This window comes from Pelodiscus sinensis, chromosome 17 (assembly GCF_049634645.1).
Source record: "Pelodiscus sinensis isolate JC-2024 chromosome 17, ASM4963464v1, whole genome shotgun sequence".
NCBI classification, from domain to species: Eukaryota; Metazoa; Chordata; order Testudines; family Trionychidae; genus Pelodiscus; species Pelodiscus sinensis.
Genome location: NC_134727.1, coordinates 6598446 through 6619012, shown reverse-complemented (window position 1 = coordinate 6619012; position 20567 = coordinate 6598446). Strand labels below are relative to the sequence as shown.

At 39.8% G+C, this 20567-nt stretch overlaps 2 protein-coding genes across 4 annotated transcripts in view; one reads left to right on the top strand and one right to left on the bottom strand.

Annotated features, from left to right (window-relative positions):
• Positions 1 to 20567, top strand: part of DOCK2 (dedicator of cytokinesis 2) — a 497337-nt gene that overhangs the window by 210814 nt on the left and 265956 nt on the right. The window lies entirely within an intron of this gene.
• Positions 3550 to 20567, bottom strand: part of INSYN2B (inhibitory synaptic factor family member 2B) — a 136272-nt gene continuing 119254 nt past the window's right edge. For both annotated transcript variants that reach the window (XM_006115763.4, XM_075900155.1), the window contains one exon: positions 3550 to 5867. In XM_006115763.4, the coding sequence (XP_006115825.2) occupies positions 5681 to 5867 (187 nt within the window). In that variant the 3' untranslated portion in view covers positions 3550 to 5680. The remainder of the gene's footprint in view (positions 5868 to 20567) is intronic.

Sequence of the window (20567 nt, the reverse complement as noted above, 5' to 3'; positions counted from 1 at the left end):
ATTTCATCTGAATTGCATAAGACCAGAGAAAACATTCATTATAGCTTTGCTGTAGATGGGTCCCTTCCAACCACCAGATGATTAGAAGTCTTTATTTAGACATGACCCTATCCACATGACAGCTGCTGCCAGTTCTGCAGTCAGGGTTTTTGATGTTTATTACTAATTTCTGGTTAGTTCAATGCCATTTGAACAATTCAGTTTTGTAACTCATTCATTTTCATAACTCTGGTGGTAAATTCCCTGAAAACCTTATGAAGTTAGGCAGTTAGCATATTTCTGTTATGGTCTTCCCATATCTTACTGAATATTGAAAAAGGGGGAAAAAGAATAAGCAAATAGTTATCCAAATGAACAGGTTATCTGACTAGATACATTAGCTATCACCTCCAAGCTACCTGAAGAAAAGAATTCATATAACAAACAGCTGTTTATGAAGATGCTATGCTGCCTTTGGTTAGTGACATTATTGCACATGTATGTAACAATGTGACACTGATTGCCAAATTTGCATTTGTTGAGAAGACAACTTTTTATGGGTATTGACCTTCCTGGACAGTCCTATTTCTATGTGTGGTTCAGCCATTATGTCTGAAAGTAAGGATTCTGAACAAGGAGAAGCATTTGCATATTATCTTTTTCTTGGGTGACGTGGGAATTTAAGGAGAGCAAGGATATGAGAGAGTATCATGTTTCATTGAGAAAAACTTTCCAGATATTTTATTTGGAATACTGTTGACCCATACTTCCCTCTAAAATTGGTGGCGTTTTACACTCACCTTATTCTCTTCATACGATTTCTATCGTCCCATTATTTCACATCTTTGCTTCACACTGGGAGATGAAAAAGCTGCATTCTTTAAAACCATAAAGTGCTTGGCCTAGTACACATAATTATTTACAAGTTATAAACAGAGCAACAATTTGCAAAGCTGAAATGGTTGATAATACAGTGTGACATATTCCAAAGTGTGTCAATTCAATCCAATAAACCACTGATCGTTTAAAGTCTTCTTCTCTATCTAGAACAGTGCTTCTCTATGTTTCCAGAGTACTATACCCCTTTCAGGAATCTGATTTGTCTTGAGTACCTGGCGGTTTCACCTTGCTAAAAACTACTTGCTTACAAAATGCGACCAAAAAATACAAGTGTCACAATACATTTACTGAAAAAATGCATCCTTTCTCATTTTACCGTATAATTAAAACAAGTCAATTGAAATTAATATTGTTCTTACATTTCAGTGTATAGAACATATAAACATGTCAATGTCTCTGTGAAATTTTAGTTTGTACTGACTTTATTAATGCTTTTTATGTAGCCTGTTGTAAAACTGGGCAAATACCTAGATGAGTTGATATCTCCCTTGGAAGATTAATGTGTATCCTCAGGGGTATGTGTGCCCCTTATTGAGAATAATCGACCTAGAGAATCTAATGAACATGAATAGTATCTTAATGAATTCATTACTCCATCCTTCCTCTTTTTCCCAAAAGCAATCTTACATTTCCTCTGTACTCCCCTCACATTTATATTAACTGAGTCTTGAAACCTAAGAAAAATGTCAGTTTATTGCAAAAGATAATATACCATTAAAATGGTCTAGAAATTTACAAAACATTACATTTGATCATTACATTTCATTAGGAAGATGCTCTGTATTTGAGCTAGTATAATTACTGTGTCTTGAGACTGTTGATAGGACAGCTGAATTTTTTATTGAATTACAGAAAAAATCGTTTCATAAACTTTATAACTTATGTCATACCAGAGTCAGGATTTTATTCTTACATTTTGTTTTTTTCAAAAAGAAATGGACTGACTTTCTTTGTAAAAGGGTGCATTGGCCATTATTCTGAAGTAATGCAAGCGTCTACACAGCAATTCCGTTATTTCAAAATAAATTTGAAATAACGGACGGCTTATTCCAACTTCTGTAAACCTCATTCCATGAGGAATAATGCCCATTCAGAAATAGTTATTTTGGAATAGCAGTCGTGTGGATGCTTCATTGCTGCTATTTCAAAAGAGCTCCTCCCCAGGGACATTCAAAGTAATTACTCTCCAGTGCCTCCTGGGGCTCTAAATTGAATTAGCACATCCACATTAGGTAAGCCTGCCTCGGACTAATTTTGAGGTTTCTCTGTTGTGTAGACGCGCTATTTTGAAATAAGCTATTTCCGAGTATTTCTTCTGGAATGGCTTATTTTGAGATAAGTGTGCAGTGTAGCTGTACCCAAACAGAGTAACTTTAAGTAGAGTAGTTTTCGTGTATATATTTATAATGTCGTATGCTGTACAGTATTTTACAAAGAGCTTAGTGTGTTTCTCACATAAGTGTCAAATTTTTCATAACTACCTTCTTTATTTTTGTATACCAGTGTTATCAAATGGTATTTTGTGTGTGTGTGTGTGTGTGTGTGTGTGTTTGTTTTACTCCTTTTACGGGAGCTACTTTGGAACACTACATTGTAAACTGTTCTGGTATAGAATCTTTTCTCTCCAACATGAATAGTTTTGTTATCTAGTAGTCTAATCCTGATGTTACACAAGTGAGCGGTGCCTTTCTGGGACCATTTCTTCTCCCTTTCCCTATTTGATACACTGTAATAGAAAGCCACATATCACATTTTGTTATGATTTATTTATGTTGTCAACATCTACACATTTCTATTTGAGGCTAAACAAAACAGAGAAAATAGCAAAGGACCAATGTGAGTGACTTTATATCTCTTAAGCTCTTTTCCTTAACATCAGACCCAGGTGATACCTATATGTCTAACAGATTTTTCCAGTCTGTTCTCCTTAACAGAAATCACCTTTCTGAGTGTAATACTATTGTAATGTGGGAGCTGAATATATAATTTTACAAAGAAGTTCTGTGAAGTGTGATGTGTAGAGGAGTTTGCGAGCAGTCCCTGTACACATGCGGTACCGCACAATTTCATTGTGCAAGTACAATGCCTGCTGTTTTCTTTAGTGCAGGAGAAGCTGAATTCTGCAGCTATATATTTTTTCTGTGTGATATGTACAATTACATTATTCCTTCCTCATTTTACTGTAAATGATAGTCAGTTGTGCTTGAGACCGGTGTGGAATGATCTGAGTTTGATTAATATACCTACCCTTAACTTCTCCTGTACTCCCAGACTGAGCGCAGAAAACAATTAGGCTGTGTCTAGACTGCATCCCTTTTTTGTAAAAGGGATGCAGATTAGACATATCGCAATTGCTAATGAAGCGGGGATTTAAATCTCCCCTGCTTCATTAGCATAAAAATGGCTGCCGCTTTTTTCCGGCACGAAGCTTTGCCGGAGAAAAGTGCCAGTCTAGACGCGGCTCTTTCGGGGAAAAAAAGCCTTTTCCGAGAGATCCCTTATCCCTCTATGAAATAAGGGATCTTTCGGAAAAGGCTTTATTTTCCAAAAGATCCGCGTCTAGACTGGCGCTTTTCTCCGGCAAAGCTCCGTGCCGGAAAAAAGCGGCAGCCATTTTTATGCTAATGAAGCAGGGGAGATTTAAATCCCCGCTTCGTTAGCAATTGCAATATGTCTAATCTGCATCCCTTTTACGAAAAAGGGATGCAGTCTAGAGACAGCCTTCAAGTTCAGAATTGTCAGGCTAGCAGTGCTGACACTTCCTGTTAACCATTTCGTAGCCATACGAAAACCTGTCAAGTGATTGTTCACTCACTGAGGCAGTTGGTGCCTTATGCCGTGCTCAGATTATAGACAGTCATTCCTATCTCCATTAAGAGAGTAGCTACGTTCTGGGTGGCGAGATCATTAGGTAAATGGGCGTAGCAGTGGTGTGCTCTAACAAGGATCATATTCTGATCGGAGATACCTCTACAAATCCTTACTGAAGGGGGCTCATGGACAAAACTAGGTCACAGTTTTGCTATAGATTGAACCTCTCCAGTCTGTCACTCTCTGGTCCAGCAACAGCCAAGATCCAGCATGATTTTAGTCAGTCAGATGTCCACGTACCCATGGCCAAGTTTCCCACAGTCTCATAAAGTTTGGGATGGCTCTCAGTGTTCTCTGCCTTTATTTAGCTATAATTTACCCCAAATGTCTTTTAAAAACCCAGTCAGCAGTGGAAATGTTGGCAATGTTGCTAGACAATATTGACCTGCTGTGGTCCAACAAATTCTCTGGTTCAGCTCCAGTCAGGTGCTGGATTAGAGAGATTCAGCTTATACTAGACTTTAGAAGGAGAGTTTCTTCTGGAAAAGGTTCAGATGAATGGCATTGTGAGTTCACTGTTTCTCAGTGACTTTCATATCTAATGTGTTTAATTCCATGTAATTGCCATTCCTGAAAATGGTCACTCAACTGAATCATGCTAATTTCTTTACTTTCCACACCTCATCACTTCTCAACAAAGACCAGATACACCTATGCAAGGCCCGTTGTGCCATGGCTCTGCCCTTAATGACTTCTGTGTAATCTTATTACCTCCAGTGGGTTTGTGCAGGTACAATTGATTGTCCTTAATAAGTGGAAATTATTAAATAGTTTTGCTGATGTGCAACCATGAATAAAAGTGAACTTGACCTTTTACTTAGCATCATACACTAATATAAAAGGAGGAAAAGAAACATGGACATTTTTGTCAGTAAAGTAATGAGACATTACGTATCTCAGGATGAAATCTGATGAGTAAGAATGCGCCGTGCTAGTATATTAAAATCTCTTTTCATAGTGGGACTTCCCTACTCTCTGCTTAAAAAAGTGCTGCCAAGGCATTAATGCTTTGCTATTCCATTTCCTCTGATGAAACTTTTTTTAAACATTTTGTCTCGAAGCCAGTACAAAAAGCTGAATTTTTAATATCCAATGTTGACTGGTTGCCAGAGCTTTTTTTTTATGCTAAGTTGCCATTTGAAAATCGTCTCTAGCATATATATTAACTTCTCTTAACATTGAATGTACCTATCTATATTACCATCAGAACATCAAGTGTACTACTGGAATGATACCCTCTGAGTTGCTCTGAGTGTATTTTATCGGGTCAAAGAGGCATAGGAAAGGGCATGTTGGTGTATTGTGAAGGATCTTGCATGCATAATGGTTCAGGCAAGTGTACAGATGTTTCATAATGCTATTGCTGTTTAGGAAAGGGTGCTAATAAATATGAGAATACCACCCAACTGTAGTAAAATAGTTTAGTTTCAGTCCTGTGTGTTTTCATGGATTGTCTCCCCTGGAGAGGAAGTTTTCTGGAGATCTGTGTCCCACCCAACAGTTTTTGTTGCACTATTAAGGGGGAAAAAATCAGGGGATGATTTTTAGGCTATGTTTGTAACTAAGCATGATGTGGGAATTAATATGGGAGTGGCTTCTTTAATTTTGATGGCCTTTGTCTTTATCAACTAAAATCACAACATCAGCATTAGCTGTAGGTAAAAATGTTGTCTTCAGAAAGCATATGAAGATGTCTTTGTGAAACAAAAAGATAGATTGCACTCGGTTTCAAAATATGTCTCTCTTTTATTCATTGAGATTGTTGAATAAGCAAATTCCATTCTAAGCTTTCGAGTTTTCAAATACCTTATTAAACTTTTTTTGTTGTTTCTCATTTCACAGTTGTCCATTTTAAAGCATATATGGATATATGTTTTAATGTCCTCTGAAAAGCAGTCCTTCAGAGTTCTGTATGTCACCGAAAAGACATTCACATCCACCAGAAGCATTTCTTTTTCACCTTTTTTGTTTTTCTTCTTAATTCCTGTTTCTCAGGAATCGGATGGTCAGGTGGTAGTTTTGGGGATGGAGCCGTGGCAGGACTTTGCTCCACTTGATCCAAAGTTTTCAAAACCTGGTGGAATCTGCCTTCTTGTTGTCTGAAGTCATATTCCACGCTATAAAATACATGGGGAAAAGAAGTTAGCAAGCTGTAAATTGTCAATTGCAAGGAGAGAAATATGAAAAATATGTTTGCGCTTTGCTGAAAACAATATTTTCTGCTTCAGTTAGTTGACCGTATAGGCCGTGATTCCAATGCAAACGGTTGTGGGCTGTGCTGTTATGGGGGAGGCTGGTGTGTTGATCATTACTCAAGGGACTCATCTTTACTCACATGAGGTGAAGGTTGTGAAATTGGGGCACGCTCATTTATTCATATATTAAATAAACGCACAAATGGGAACATCCTTAAAAACCGTGCCAGAGTCAAGCAATCAGGGCCGGCCTTAGGTCAATCTCGGAGGAGGAGTGCAGTGGCTACATGCGCCGCAGGAGGTGTGAATTGAGCGCAGGGATTCCCTGCACCGCGGGGGGCGTGGTGGTGTTAGCTACCTCCAGGACTTTGCAGGGGGAGGATTTTTTTTTTTGCTCAACCAAAATTGCTGCAGGGCCCCGTCAAAATTGTTCAAATTGGGCCCTGCACTTCCTAAAGCCGGCCCTGCAAGCAATCACAGCTAGGAAGTCTTAAACACTATTGTTAGGCAACATGTCACTTAATTCCAATAACAATTAATGCATCTGCTGCTTCAGTCACCCATTTTTCTTCCTTCTCAGAGTATATAAACAAGAAGGAAAGCAAATCTGCCTACAGATATTTATCTACACACATCTACCTGTAAATATTTTCTTGAAATAATTTTTAAATTTACTGTAGTAATGAAAGTGAGCCATAACATTCATCTTCAGCATGATGTTTGCATTGTGGTAGTCCTCAAGTTCCATAGGATAGAAAGGTTGCTCATGCTGATCACTTTTTTTTATTACTGTGTAAAATGATTTGTCTCATAAAATGCCCGTTTAAACTGTCAGTGAGTTAAATTTTTAATGGTGTTTTTTTTAACAGAAAATACGTTCTTGCTCCAGTGAGTGGGCGTCTCTTGCCTTCAATGGTTCCACCTCATTGGGCTGCATTATAGTTGAGGAAGATGTGAAGGGTCACCTCCATGCATTAATAGTAAACAGCTTCACCATAAACAGAATGGCTTCAGGTTTACCACACTTTTCTAAATAAATGATTTCCTGACTGACATTTTTCTTCCCATATTCACTGATGTATAAGAGTAGCCATTTGGTGCCGGTAGTCTTGAATTCAAAAGTCAGACTTTAAAATGAATGAGCAACATACAAACTACTTATAAAAAATAACCTGTTTTGTCGTTGGTTTGTTGATTTAATATTACACTCCAAAGGCTCCACTGCGCTAGGCATGATAGAAATTAAATTACATGACATGGGTTCTGCCGTGAGGTGTTTACATTAAAATCCGAAGACAAAAGACAAGAGGTGAATGTTACTAAAATCGGAGAGGAAGAAGAATGAGGATGAGGATACAAGCAATGAAAACATGGGTTTCTGTAGTCAATGTGCATTAGTTTGTGGCTCTAAAGCAGTTGAAACCTATATCTGGGTATGTCCATCAGATAATCCTGCTATCCTTCAACATATTCTCAACTGGGAAATTCTTGTAAATGTCAAGTTAGCAGAGGGTCTTGAGGAAGGATTTGAATGAGTACAGGTTAGAGGTCTTGCAGACTAGTTCAGGGATGATGTTGGTTTCATATAGGGTTATTTTAGGGAGATATTCCCCCCCCCCCACCCATGTTTTTTTTATTATCCTATTAAAATAGTCACTGGAAGATTGATGGTAATCCCGGGAGACTCCAGACCACTCCTGGAGGATTGGCAACCCTATGTAAGGTATATAAAAGAAAAGACATAAGTCCTGATTGGGGAGTATTAGATGAAGAGTCAATTCTGGCTTCATTGGTAGACTGTGGGGAATGGGGAATGCGGATATGCAAATAAGGCACAAGGATAAATAAGAGAGTGCCATAACAGTGTATGTGTTGAAACTGAGGACAAGACTGATACAGAAGAAAAAGGGGAACTAGTGGGAGGATTAAAAATGGTCACCTGGAAAATCAAATGGTCCAAACCATCAGTGACTGATGATTTTATTAGTTGCTTGTAGAGTGTCCAGGAGAGGATATAATATGGATGTTGTGGAGGTCAGAGGGAGATGACTTATCAGTAGACAAGTTGGTTTGTGTGTCTGTCTCATTGATTTTCAAATGAGACTTGGGCTTCTAAATGCCAAGTCCATTTTGAAAATGAGAATTTGTGCCTCATCTTAGAGATGCTTTGGGTCAAGAAGTGACAAGACTTTCATTCAGCCTAAAAGAGTGTGGTGAGGGAGAGGCCTTTTAAGTCTGGAGATTTTATGTAAATCACAATGGTCTAATTAGCTTTATTGGCAAATGTTTATGTAAATTGCCAGCTGTGAAATTCATCTATTCTCCTTTTCAAGTCCATCAGTTCTCCTGTTGGAATCGTCCTCTCCCATCTTGAGTTGTCCTTATACCCCCAATCTATTTACTGCTCTGCTATTCTCCCCTTAGCATCTCCCCATCAGTGTCACTGGCTCCCTCTTCTCTGTTGCCAGATCACCCTGCCTTTCCTCTTTCTTTGCCCGCTTGAACCATGTCATCGAGCAATTCCATAGGTATGGAAGTGTGGCTAGAATAGCACCTTCTATCAAACTCCGCAGCCTTGCTCTTGCCCTCTAGAGAAGTACGTGTGTGCTTGTTACTTTCTGACATACAGTTCAGGCCAGTGCAGGGTTGTTACCATTGCCCCTGCCACCTGAGGTGCCAGACAATGCATTGCATTCTAGGTGGGGATGCTCCCAACCAACACACAAGCAGTCAGGTTGTACCCTGACAGTGTCTGTGTGCTAGGCAGCCCTGGTTCAACAACTCTGATCCCAGCAGCCTGTTTAGAGCCCCACTCTGGCTTTCACCAACCTGGGTTACAACCAGCAAGGAGACCCCAATGCATCTCCAGTCCTGAATTTTCCCAGATCCATGTGCTTTTCAATATCCAGCCCTCTCGTCGACAGTTCAAGGAGATCATAATGTTCATTTGTTTCCCAAATAAGCACAAAGCCTATCACAGCTTATTAATTTAACTGGGATAAATACATCCAGTGGCTGGTTCTAAACAAACAAAAAAATTCATTGACAAGCAGGACACAGGTTAAGCGAAATCATGTAAAAGGACAAAAAGTTGGGGTTATAAGCAAATAAAAGCAAAAACATCAGCAAGTCTAATACTTATTCTAGCAAGGGTACAGGCTTTGTTCAAGATAGTTTCTAACCTATGATCAGTTTCCAGAGACTTCCGCCTCTTGCTTGGTTGACGGATCCATTTTTCTCGGCTTGCAAGAGCTCTGTTCCCTTTTGTCTCTGTAGTGATGAATGCCAAAGATAGCTTCTGTCTTTATTTGGATAGTCCCAACATTTATTTCAAGAGGCAGGATGGCCTCTTTCTGTGTTCCCCTTTCTCTGGGCTTCCCCACTCCTTGCTGATTTCGGTGTCAACAGAGTTTCCATTGTTACATGTCACACACAATTTCTTTGGATAGCTTCCTCCCCCCCCCCCCCCCCCCCCCCGTTATGGGGAAAGCCTCTTTCTCTCTTTGGTCACAGGCAGGAAGCATAATGTCACTAAATGTCCCTATTTCCTGAAAGTGTTCATACTACATTTCCTAATAATATTAATCACTGGCATGTCACAAGCTTTCTGTACAGTAATGTTGTATTTAATCAGTTAATCCAATTGGTTATCACTTGAAATTCACACTGCCTGACTTTATTGACCAGTAAACCTTCAAATGGATTTTTCTGAGGGTTACCCTCAAAGTTAAATTTATTCAAGCTGTGAGGAAGATGGCTAATGATGGAGGAAGCTCCATGCTTTTTCTTTCCCTAGCTGTTAGCTCAGTTGCTCCACATCCTTCAATATGCAAAAATGAACCTTTATTGGCTTAGCCTGGTGAATGGATTAGTCACAGAATCAAATACACATTCCCTTGTCTAAGGGAGACCTGTTTTCCAACTCCCCCTGACGTGCCTGATTTAAACACACTTCGTTAAAATTCCAGCAGATATTCATAACTGTCAGTACATGCTCTGTACGCACATAAAGTCAAAATATAAATGGCCAGAGAGTTCTTTTCAAATGATTTCCCTCAAAGCATATTGGCTACGTCTACACTGGCAAGATTTTGCGCAAATACTTTTAACAGAGGAATTTTTCCGTTAAAAGTATTTGCGCAAGAGAGCGTCTACAGTGGCATGTGCTTTTGCGCAAGAGATGTGCTTTTACACAAAATCATCCGTGCCAGTGTAGACGCTCTCTTGCGCAAGAAAGCTCCGATGGCCATTTTAGCCTTCGGGCTTTCTTACGAAAGAAATTAACGTTCCCTGTCTACACTGGCCTCTTGTGCAAGAATAAAAGATGACTGGGTTGAAATACTCAGAAGCTGATTCCACAGAGGAAAAGGGAGGTGAGGAAAAACAGCACAGTGAGAACTACATGTACCACATATGTACATTTTGGCATGTATTGGAGAGACTCGGTGAAAACTATTGCACAGTATGACTTAAGCAAAAATACTGAAGAACATTGAGGCTATGTCTAGACTGCAATCCTCTTTCGAAAGATGCTTTTTTGAAAGATTCTTTAGAAAAAGCCTCTTTTGAAAAAGAGCGTCTCGACTGCAACCAGTACTTTCGAAAAAGCGAGCCGCTGTTTTGAAAGAGAGTACCCAGACAGTCGGGATGCTCTTTTTTCAAAAAGCACAGTTTGCATTACGTAGCGCCTTTTTCCGAAAGAGCACTTTCGAAAAAAAGCATTATTCCTTGTAAAACAAAGTTTCCTCCGGTCAAAAAAACTGCTGTATTCTTTCGATTTACTTTTGAAAGAACGCGGCAGCAGTATAGATGCATGGGAAGTTTTTTTTTTTAAAAGGCCACTTTTTTCGAAAAAACCCTGTACTCTAGACACACCCCTAGTGTCTTCCCCTCCCCTCCAAAAAAAGCCAAACAACCAACTTAATATAAAATATGTTCTGTGACCGAGCCTAATTCTTCAACCTTTATTCACATGAATAACCTTTATTTATGCTAGTAGGCCAACTGCCTGCAAAAGGTCTGTTTATATAACTCCTGGGTCCCATTCAGATTAATTGGACTACTCATGTGGATACAGAGTGTAGGAGCTGGCGCTCTCATTTATCTTTCATAGGAAAAAAAATATGAAAGAAGATGCTATCTCAATTAGAAAGGACCACAGAAGCTCCAGAGGAGTTGCTAATCATCCTTTTATAAGCCACACTATCACTGATGCATGTAATATATTTGGTACACTTCTCCTGGAAGAACATGAAATCATCATATCACTTAGATATATTGATTTTAAAGCAATCATTCACGGATTTCCTTCTGTTACTAATATGGATTGTTATTTCAAAACCAAGAAGATTAGAAGGCCTTAACTTCTTGAGTTAATCTCATGGCATTCCATGCCACAGGCTATAATGATAAGGTATGGAGAATTGCACAACACCTTCAACGCTCTTGAAGTTACTATAGAACTTATCATAAAATCAGATCAATGTTTAGGCGGGAACATACCAAGCCAAGCAAAATTGAGGAGAGGTAAATTCTGCCAATTTATTGCATAGGATAGAAGTAACTATCTCACGAATGGAATTTCTGTTGCCGAGGATAGCATGAACCTGGGATGCAGCATCTCCTAGCAGTCAGGGTGACCACTCGTTGGTCAAGGCTGGCAACTCAGGCTGACACATGCTCAGCACAGAGGGAATTGTTAAGAATTTAGCTGCTCTAACAAGTCTTTGTGAGCATGTGCGAATTAGGATTTTTTCCGGTTTGTAATTTAGTCAAATTTGGCTAAATTTTCACAGAAACAGCAAAAGGTCCATTCCTGCCCCCAACACTCTTGCCAAATTTAAATTCAATGATCCAAAGCAGGGAGATGCAAGAGCTTCTTGACAAAATACTTTGAAAATATTTGAATATGGGTGAATTAATATGTTTCTCTCCTTATTTTGTTCTTGGAAATGGCTGAACCATTTCAGCTGAAACTTTTCGAACAAGACTGAGGCAGAGCTCTGGCATGGAACATTTCTACCCAAACAATGAAATTTTGCCAATATGTTCTGAGCTGTTCAAAAGAGTGTCTTTTCATGGAAGTATCAGGCAACCTTAAACATAGTCAGCAGTACCAACTTCTCTATTCATAATAAATATTAGGTCTACAGAGTATAGAGATTACAGGTTAAACCTCTGTAGTTCAGAACTCTCTGGTCTGGAAATATCCATCTACCAGAATGATTTTAGTTAGCCAGATGTCCACTTTTTATGGGTGTGGCCAAGTTTCCCATGATTCTGTAAAGTTTGTTTACAGCCACCAGTTCTAGCTGTCAGTATTCTGTGCTGTTGTGTAGCTCATTTACCCCTGAATGTTTTCCAACAGCCCAGTAAGCAGTGGTAGTGTTGGTAATGCTGCTAGACAATATTGACCACCCATGGTCCAGAAAATTCTCTCGTTCAGAACCAGTCAGGTCCTGAGGTTGCCAGACTAGAGACGTTCAACCTGTACAAAGGTCTGCGTTTTCCCTCCCTTTCCTGAACAGACATAAACAAGTTGCAAATGCAATCTGGCTACATCTTAACTAGACATTTCACAGTGTATTGCAGGTCTCAGAAAGGACACACATTTCATAATATGGATATTGTGATCCAGTGGTTACTTGGGAATTAAGCATAGATATAAGAAAAATACCTCGACTTCTTCCCATTGTCTATCAGGCATGATTAATAGCCATAAAAATGAGTCCTCAGACTTCTTGTTTGTCCCATTAACTATCCTCATTCTGAATATAAAAAGAGATGAAAAATGGCAATTTCTGTATTGGAATCTAAATGGTTCATTTAAACAAATAATGTCTTTATATACATAAACCACAGGAAGCCGTCTGCCTATTCCTTTCTCATAATCATACACCATCCTTCATGTCTAGTCATTTTATCTCACATGCAAAATGTCTGTGGCCACACTGTCCGGCTTTATTCCAGTCCTCTAAAAGCTCCACAGTGTTATTAGTGATCTGGTGTAGCCAGGGTAATTGAGGATGGCCACATAGCTGCCACCAGTCTGCTCTCCAGGGCTCGATGGGGGAGGACGTTAACTCCAAGGTACACTATGAGACACACTGCCTGGCAATGGTGACTTCAAACCTCTCAAGGTTAGTTCTGAGCAATTTATCTCAATTACTGATAAATCAAACCATCTCATGCCCAATGGTGACTGCTGGCAATGCATATAACATGCCTCCAACCTCCTTATGTCTTGCTGAAGCAATATACATGAGTTCGCCAACTATCTAGTGACTTTTCTCAGTAAACATGGTTCAGAATTCATTGGCCTACCTTCCTAATAATGGCTATCCCAAGCTGTGGAGACTGATGGAGGTGACTGCTGCAGTTACATTAGAGTATTCAGAATTCTGATCTCATTAGGCTTAGAGTGCAGCAAGGGAGGTTTACATTGGACATTAGGAAAAACTTCCTGTCACGGTGGTTAAACACTGGAAGAAATTGCCAAGATAATTGTGCAATCTCCATCACAGGAGATATTTAAGAGCAGGTTGGATAGACATCTATCAGGGATGATCTAGATAGTCCTTGGTCCTGCCGTGGGTATAGCAGATTGAACTTGATGACCTCTCGAGGTCCTTTCCAATTCTAGTGTTCTATAATTCTATGTATCCTTCAGGTACAATAAAATACAAGGTATCTCAGCCCCTTTCTGCAGTTGAAATTTAGTTTAGCAAAAAGAAAATCTTTCAGTTTACACATTTGGACACATTTGGCAGTGATGGCTGAAAACGAAAAGGCCTTACAGTGAGGTAACTATTAGAGTCTATAAGATTCTGCAATGAAAAACTTTCTTTGGATACATTTTGCATCTAAAGTAGATGTAAACTCTGTCCAAATATCATGTGCATACAGCTCAATCTAAACCATATACAATGTACAACTTCCTTTGTAAAACCTTTAGATTGAGCATCATGATCAATCGCTTATCAATATTCCCCTGTAATTTGGAAACTTAACTGGCAAATTCTCCCCTGATTATACTAAGCTTAATTTCCCTTCTTACCAATGAAACCAACAGAAAAATAGACACCATATTTGTTTCTGTGGAAACTTTAGATCCTTCCATTTTCAAGTGATCTCCAACAAATTCACCTGGAGAGTTCAGATTAAAGTCCACTGGAGTTATATAATATAAAGTCTGTAATTTGGATGCCAGGTGAATCGCCTATTAAAGAATAGCATCAATATGTCAATGAAATAGATTTTTTAGCTCAAAGCAATGCGGTCATCCCAATAAACAATGCCAGTCGATTCCTACACATTTGACACATGTCTGTATTTAGTGGAGGCTATAAAGAAATAGTATGCCCTTCCGCTATTGTCATTCTGCAAACGTGAGCTGCTGTGCATTATATTATTTCACTGATTTCCACCCAGCTCCTATTAATGCAGACAGGAGTTCTGTACCTTGGAATCATGGCCGGCAGGTAGGGGAGGTTGGGAGAGGCTGAGCCCCCACAAACAGCCAGATGTGGACCTACTTACACTTCAACCTCAGGCCCTGCATCAGCAGTGCCACTGGACTCCACGGGCTGGGACCACACCACCAGCCTTTCCATGACTGGGGAGGTTGCAGAAGCAGTGCTACCCCCTCTCCCTCCGAGGTTGGGGGCCTGAGAGCTAGCCACTTTGGCTGTGTCTAGACTACATGCCTCTGTCGTCAGAGGCATGTAGATTAGACACATAGACAAAGGCAAATGAAGCCGCGATTTAAATGATCGCGGCTTCATTTAAATTTACATGGCTGCCGCGCTGAGCCGACAAACAGCTGATCAGCTGTTTGTTCGCTCAGCGCGCTAGTCTGGATGCTCCCCTGCCAACATCAAAGCCCTTTGTCTGAAGCCCCGTTATTCCTCATAGGATGAGGTTTACCGGGGCTGCCGACAAAGGGCTTTGATGTCGGCAGGGGAGCGTCCAGATTAGCACGCTGAGCGGACAAACAGCTGATCAGCTGTTTGTTGGCTCAGCACGGCAGCCATGTAAATTTAAATGAAACCGCGATCATTTAAATCGCGGCTTCATTTGACTTTGCCAAACAAACAAATCTACATGGCTCCGTCGACGGAGCCACGTAGTTTAGACGTACCCTTTGAGTGTGCACTGGTGACCATGATGGAAGGCTCTGGGTTTTGGGGCATCTGGAAGAGGCAAGGCTGGGAGCTAGCCTCTGCAGCCAGAGGTTCACGAGCCAAACGTGCTTGGAATACCTTTCCCACACATGAAAAATAGTTCAGACTCATAGATTTTTAAGGCCAGAAGGAACCATCTAGTTTGACCTTTAGCACCTTGCAGGCCACAGAACCTCACCCACCCATTCCTGTAACAGACTTTCTAACCTCTCCTCAAATCTTGATGTAAAGACTTCAAGTTACCGATAATCCATCATTTATACTACTTTAACATGCAAGCGACTCGTGTCCTATGCTGAAGAAGAAGAAGAAAAACACCTAGTATCTCTGTCAATCTGACCCAGGGGACAATTTCTTCCTGATTCTGAGCACGTGGGCAAGACCCACCAGGCAGATATCTGGGAAAGAATTCTCTGTAGTAACTTGGATCCTTCCACCTACAGTCCCATCATCAAATCACTGGAGATATTTGCTGCTAGCAGTCACTGGCCAGCTACATGCCGTTATAGGCAATCTCACCTTAACATCCCCTACATAAATTCATCAAGCTCAGTCCTGAAGTAATTTAGGTTTTTCCCCAAACTGCTCCCCTTGGAAGGCTGTTCCAAAAATTTCACTTGATGATTAGAAAGCGTCATCTAATTTCAAGCCTGAACTTGTTAATGGGCAGTTCATATCTCTCTGTTCTTGTGCCCAGATTGAAACTTAATTTATATAACTCCACTCTCTTCCTGTTATGTCACTTTGATGTATATATAGAGAACAGTCATATCGCTTCCACGTGATATGTCCCCAGGTTGTAGCAAAACATCTTGTTGTTAGAACCTAAATGCATGACTTTGAACTTTGCACTACAGGTTGAACCCCTCTAATCTGGATTTCTCTCGTCTGATAACATCCCTGGTTAGGAATGATTTTAGTTAGCTGGATGTCCACTTATCATAGGTGTGGCCAAGTTTCCCAGTGTCCCCTAAACTTTGTTTACAGCCACCAGTCCTGTCTCTCAGTGTTCTATGCTGTTATTTAGCTCTAATTTGCCCCAAAATGTCTTCTCAGAGCCCCATAAGCAGTGGAAGTGTAGGTAATGTTGCTAGACCATATTGACCTCCCTTGGTTTGGCAAATTCTCTGGATCAGCACCAATGAGCTCACAAGGGTGCTGAACTAGAGAGGTTCAACCTATATTAAAATTTGTGTCCACACTGTCACATTTCGATTCCTCAATTTTACAAGGTCATGCAGAGCATCTTGTATGATATTCTGCACTGGCAATACTTCCCAACTTTTTGTCATCCACAGAGGTTTATTAGCACACTCCCACTTTGTATGCCAAGATCAGTAAGAAAATGTTAAATAAGATTGGTCCCAAGACCAATCCCTGAGAAACTCTGCTAGTAGCTTCCCTCCAGCCTGATACGGAGCCTTTTGATATGACCCATTGTACTTTCCCTGTTAACCAGTTCCTTATCCCCCTCTCATTAATCCCATCTCCTCCAATTTAACTAATAATTTCCCATGTGGATCTCTATCAAATGCCTTCCTGAAATCTCTTCACAAGATTGAATGGTTGTCTCTTTCACTCCCAGAAGCTGGTCCAGTTCACCTTGTTTCCATAATATCCTGGGACCACCACACCCACATGGCGAACATGAATTCTGTAAGTGCATTATCAGCAGAATATACCTGACTCTTTTTGCCATGTATAATCTGCTGAATTAGTGTTTAAGAATTGAAAGGATTCTTATGTCAGTTTACACTCATATCTCGGAGATAATTCAAACTACCACTAAGGACAATGATTTCACAATAGAAGTAAACACTGTTTGAACTGTTGTTAAATCTCCTAAGAAGACTAGAAATTTCTGTATCTAATCTGGCCACTAATCTATATAGCCTCATGAATGTGCAAATCCTTAAATGTGAAGGATGCGGGAGTGATTGAGAAGAAATGCCATGGCAGCCCTTGAATAAACAGTGTGCGATTGATTCAGAGCTGCTGTGTAAAGTATCTCTGTGAATACTTTCTGTTCAACAGATGATTGGGGTGATTACTGCCTGGGTATATTGGGTAGTTTAACCGTGAGTTGTAAGGAAAAGCAGGAAGGAAGGACATAATGGCTCAAGATAAGCTACCGCTCAGCAAATACTTGAAGACTGTGAAACAATTGGAGAGCATCTAGCTTTGAGAAGAGGGACTTACACTGCTGCAGTGGCTACTGACTGGTTATTTTAACGAGCACGTTCAAAGCCTGAGAACTAAGAAGACCAAGAACTTTCGGCTGGATCAAAAGTGGCTTTCTCCTTCTCCAGGGTGAGGCATGTTCAGACCAATACAGACAGGCTATCATTGGGAGATAAGTGGATAGGTATGATAGACGTGCAGGTAAACTTATTTAAAATCCCTTCCCCCCACCAATGCTACTGTAAACCGACTAGTAGATGCTAAATGATAAATATCTTAATCCGCTGGTTTCTTATTCGCTCCTGAGCAAGGGTTTCTTATTCGCTCTTGAGCAACACCTGGCCCACAGTTCTGGCTGGCCATAGGGAAGCTAGTAAACTTGTCTTTGCCCCACTCTAGATTTGGAGAGCCCAGGGAATACTGACCACTGCAGTACAGCCTCCCGGGAGCATTGACCAAACAAGATTTTACTCCCAATGTGTTTTTTTTATTATTAACATGAAAGAGTAGAAGGGTGGCAGGCTGGCTGGCTGAGATGATTATTTAGAATTGCTGGGATTTTACTGTGGTGTTTTAATGAGACTGAAGTGCCTGGAGCTTTGGATAGACAACTTTTTATTGTTTTAAATCTCAATCAGCAAAATTGATATGGTATGAAAGATTTTATTAGCTTCCTCTGGAATTAGTGAAACAAATGTAATGCGTGTCCTAGAAGAGCTTGAGTTTCATATCTGAGTTTCATATCGTCATCAAGCTGCTTTGGTGACCTGTAAGCTAATGAGGAGAAACAGCTGGTTTAAGTACAAAGAGTTAAGGGAGATAGGGAAAATAATTAAATCTCTCACAAGGAGTCTCATCTGGGAAGGAGCCAGTCTAATGAGAAGCAATTTGTATCCTGGAATGCTGGAATGTAAATTCAGCCTAGAAAGCTGAATAGTTAACATCAAAGAATAGCGGTATGAAATTAGAAATCCAGGAAGCCTGGAGATGTTGAGGAAATAACTGTCACCATGTGCAGTCCGTGGAGTGTTAATCATCTTTATGAAACAGAACAAATGCACAATATTTTCTTTAACTTCAGAAGATAGAAGCAAAGACTCTGGAGTGTGAATTTATAATTTTAGGGGCATTGCAAGAAACCAAACTAATCCCGCTGTGGTATTGGTAAGTGCTTCAATCACCTTAAAATAAAACAGAATTTCTCAAAAAATTGCAGGTCCTACCTGGGACCATGCCTCATCTAGGAAACTCTTTCAAAATAACTAAAATTGACTTAATAATTCCCAAAATAACAAAATCGAAATAGTGTCCACCCACTACGGGGAAGCCTTGAAATAAGTCTGAGGCAGGCTCTGTGAAAGAAGATGTGCTACCTCAATTTAGAGCCCCAGGAAGCACTGGGGAGTAATTAGTTCAAATTACTCTGGGGACTAGTTATTTTGAAATAGCAGCACTGGCGCATCCACACTACCGCTATTTCAAAATACTTATTTTGAAAGTAGTGTTATTCCCTGAGGAAAGCAGGTATACAGATTTTGAAATAAGCAGCCTGTTACTTTTGAAATAATGATATTGATAATGTGGATGCTCCACTTATTAATTCAACCCAAGGGTGGGGGGGCCGTTATTTAGAAAATAAGCCCTAGTGTAGACCAGGGCTGGATGTTGGAAACTAAGGATAAGTCTACACTGCAGTGTAAGCCCAGGGTTAGTAGAACTTCATGCTTCAACCTCCATTCCAGACGACATGTTTTCATGCTCATGATGGGTCTGTTTGATAATGATCCAAAGTGGAGTGGTTTGACACATGTTCATTTTCATCATATGAATCAGATGCTACCAACAGAAGGTTGATTTGTGTGTGTGTGTGTGTGTGTGTGTGTGTGTGTGTGTGTGTGTGCGCGCGTGGTTCAGGTTCTGTAGCTTCTGCAACAGAATGCTGCTTTTTTAAGACCTCTGTAAGCATGCTTCAAAGCTTGTCCTCTCAGATTTTGGACAGTACTTCAGATTCTTAATCCTTAGGTTGAGTGCTGTAGCAATTTTTGGAAATCTCACTTTGGTACCTTAATTGTTTTTTGTCAAATCTTCAAAGAAAGTGTCTTGAAACAAATTTGTGCTGAGTCATGATCTGTGACTCCTATGACATGAAACATATGACAGAATGTGGATACAACAGAAGACACACAATTTCCCTGCAAGGAATTCAGTCACAACTTGAATTAGCACTCTTTTTTTAACAAGCATCTGCAGCATGGAAGCATTCCTCTGCAATGTTGGCTGAAACATGAAGAGGCACATGAATGGTTAGCCTAGCATATAAATGCCTTTCAACATCAGATACAAAAGTGCCATGTGAATATTGTGACAGGTGGCAGTGTAAATAAGAAGCAGAGAACATGATCTTCCATAAATAAACAAACTTGTTTATCTTGGCTTTTGGCTGAACATGAAGTAGGACTGAGTGGACTTGTAGGCTTTAATGTTGTACATTGTTTTATTTGAGTGCAGTTATGTCACCAAAAAACCCCACATTTGTAAGTTACACTTTCATAGTAAAGATTGTACTGCAGTATTGTATGAGGTGAATGGAAAAGACTTATTTTGTTTATCATTTTACAATGCAAATATTTGTATTAAATAATATAAAGTGAGCACTCTAACTTCAGATTATATTCAATATTCAGATATTGTGTGTTATAATTTAAATCAATATATTTGAAAATGTAGAAAACAAAAAATATTTAAATTGGCAGTCTATTGTTTAATAGTGCGATTAATCACAATTATTTTTTTGAGTTAATTGCATGATTTAACTGCGATTAATCAACAGCCTTAATATTAAGTTAATTAGAATTTGTTGTTCTGACAAGGGAGCTTTTGGGGAATTATCTTAAATTAAAAATGTATGGTGTGTGAAAAGAAACAGAAATGGGTTATTTAAAACAGTAGGGGAAATGAAGTTTCTTAGAGAAAGGTGATAATATACAGTCAGTGAAATGAGGATAGGATGGTAAAACGACATAAAAGGGAGAAGGCACTAGTCAACACAGCAGTTAATTTTTTTTTAATCACTTTGGAAAACTGACCTTAGGGCTATTCAAATGTGACACTGACAGTTCTGAGAATGAAGAATTCTGTTTGCTGAACACCTACAGTAAAGGCAGCAGCTATTCATGTTCCTACACTCTGCCCACTGGCAAAGTGTCTGAGTGTCTTTCTGGAGAGAGACCATCTCTGGGGTAAAATTATGGTTCACTCT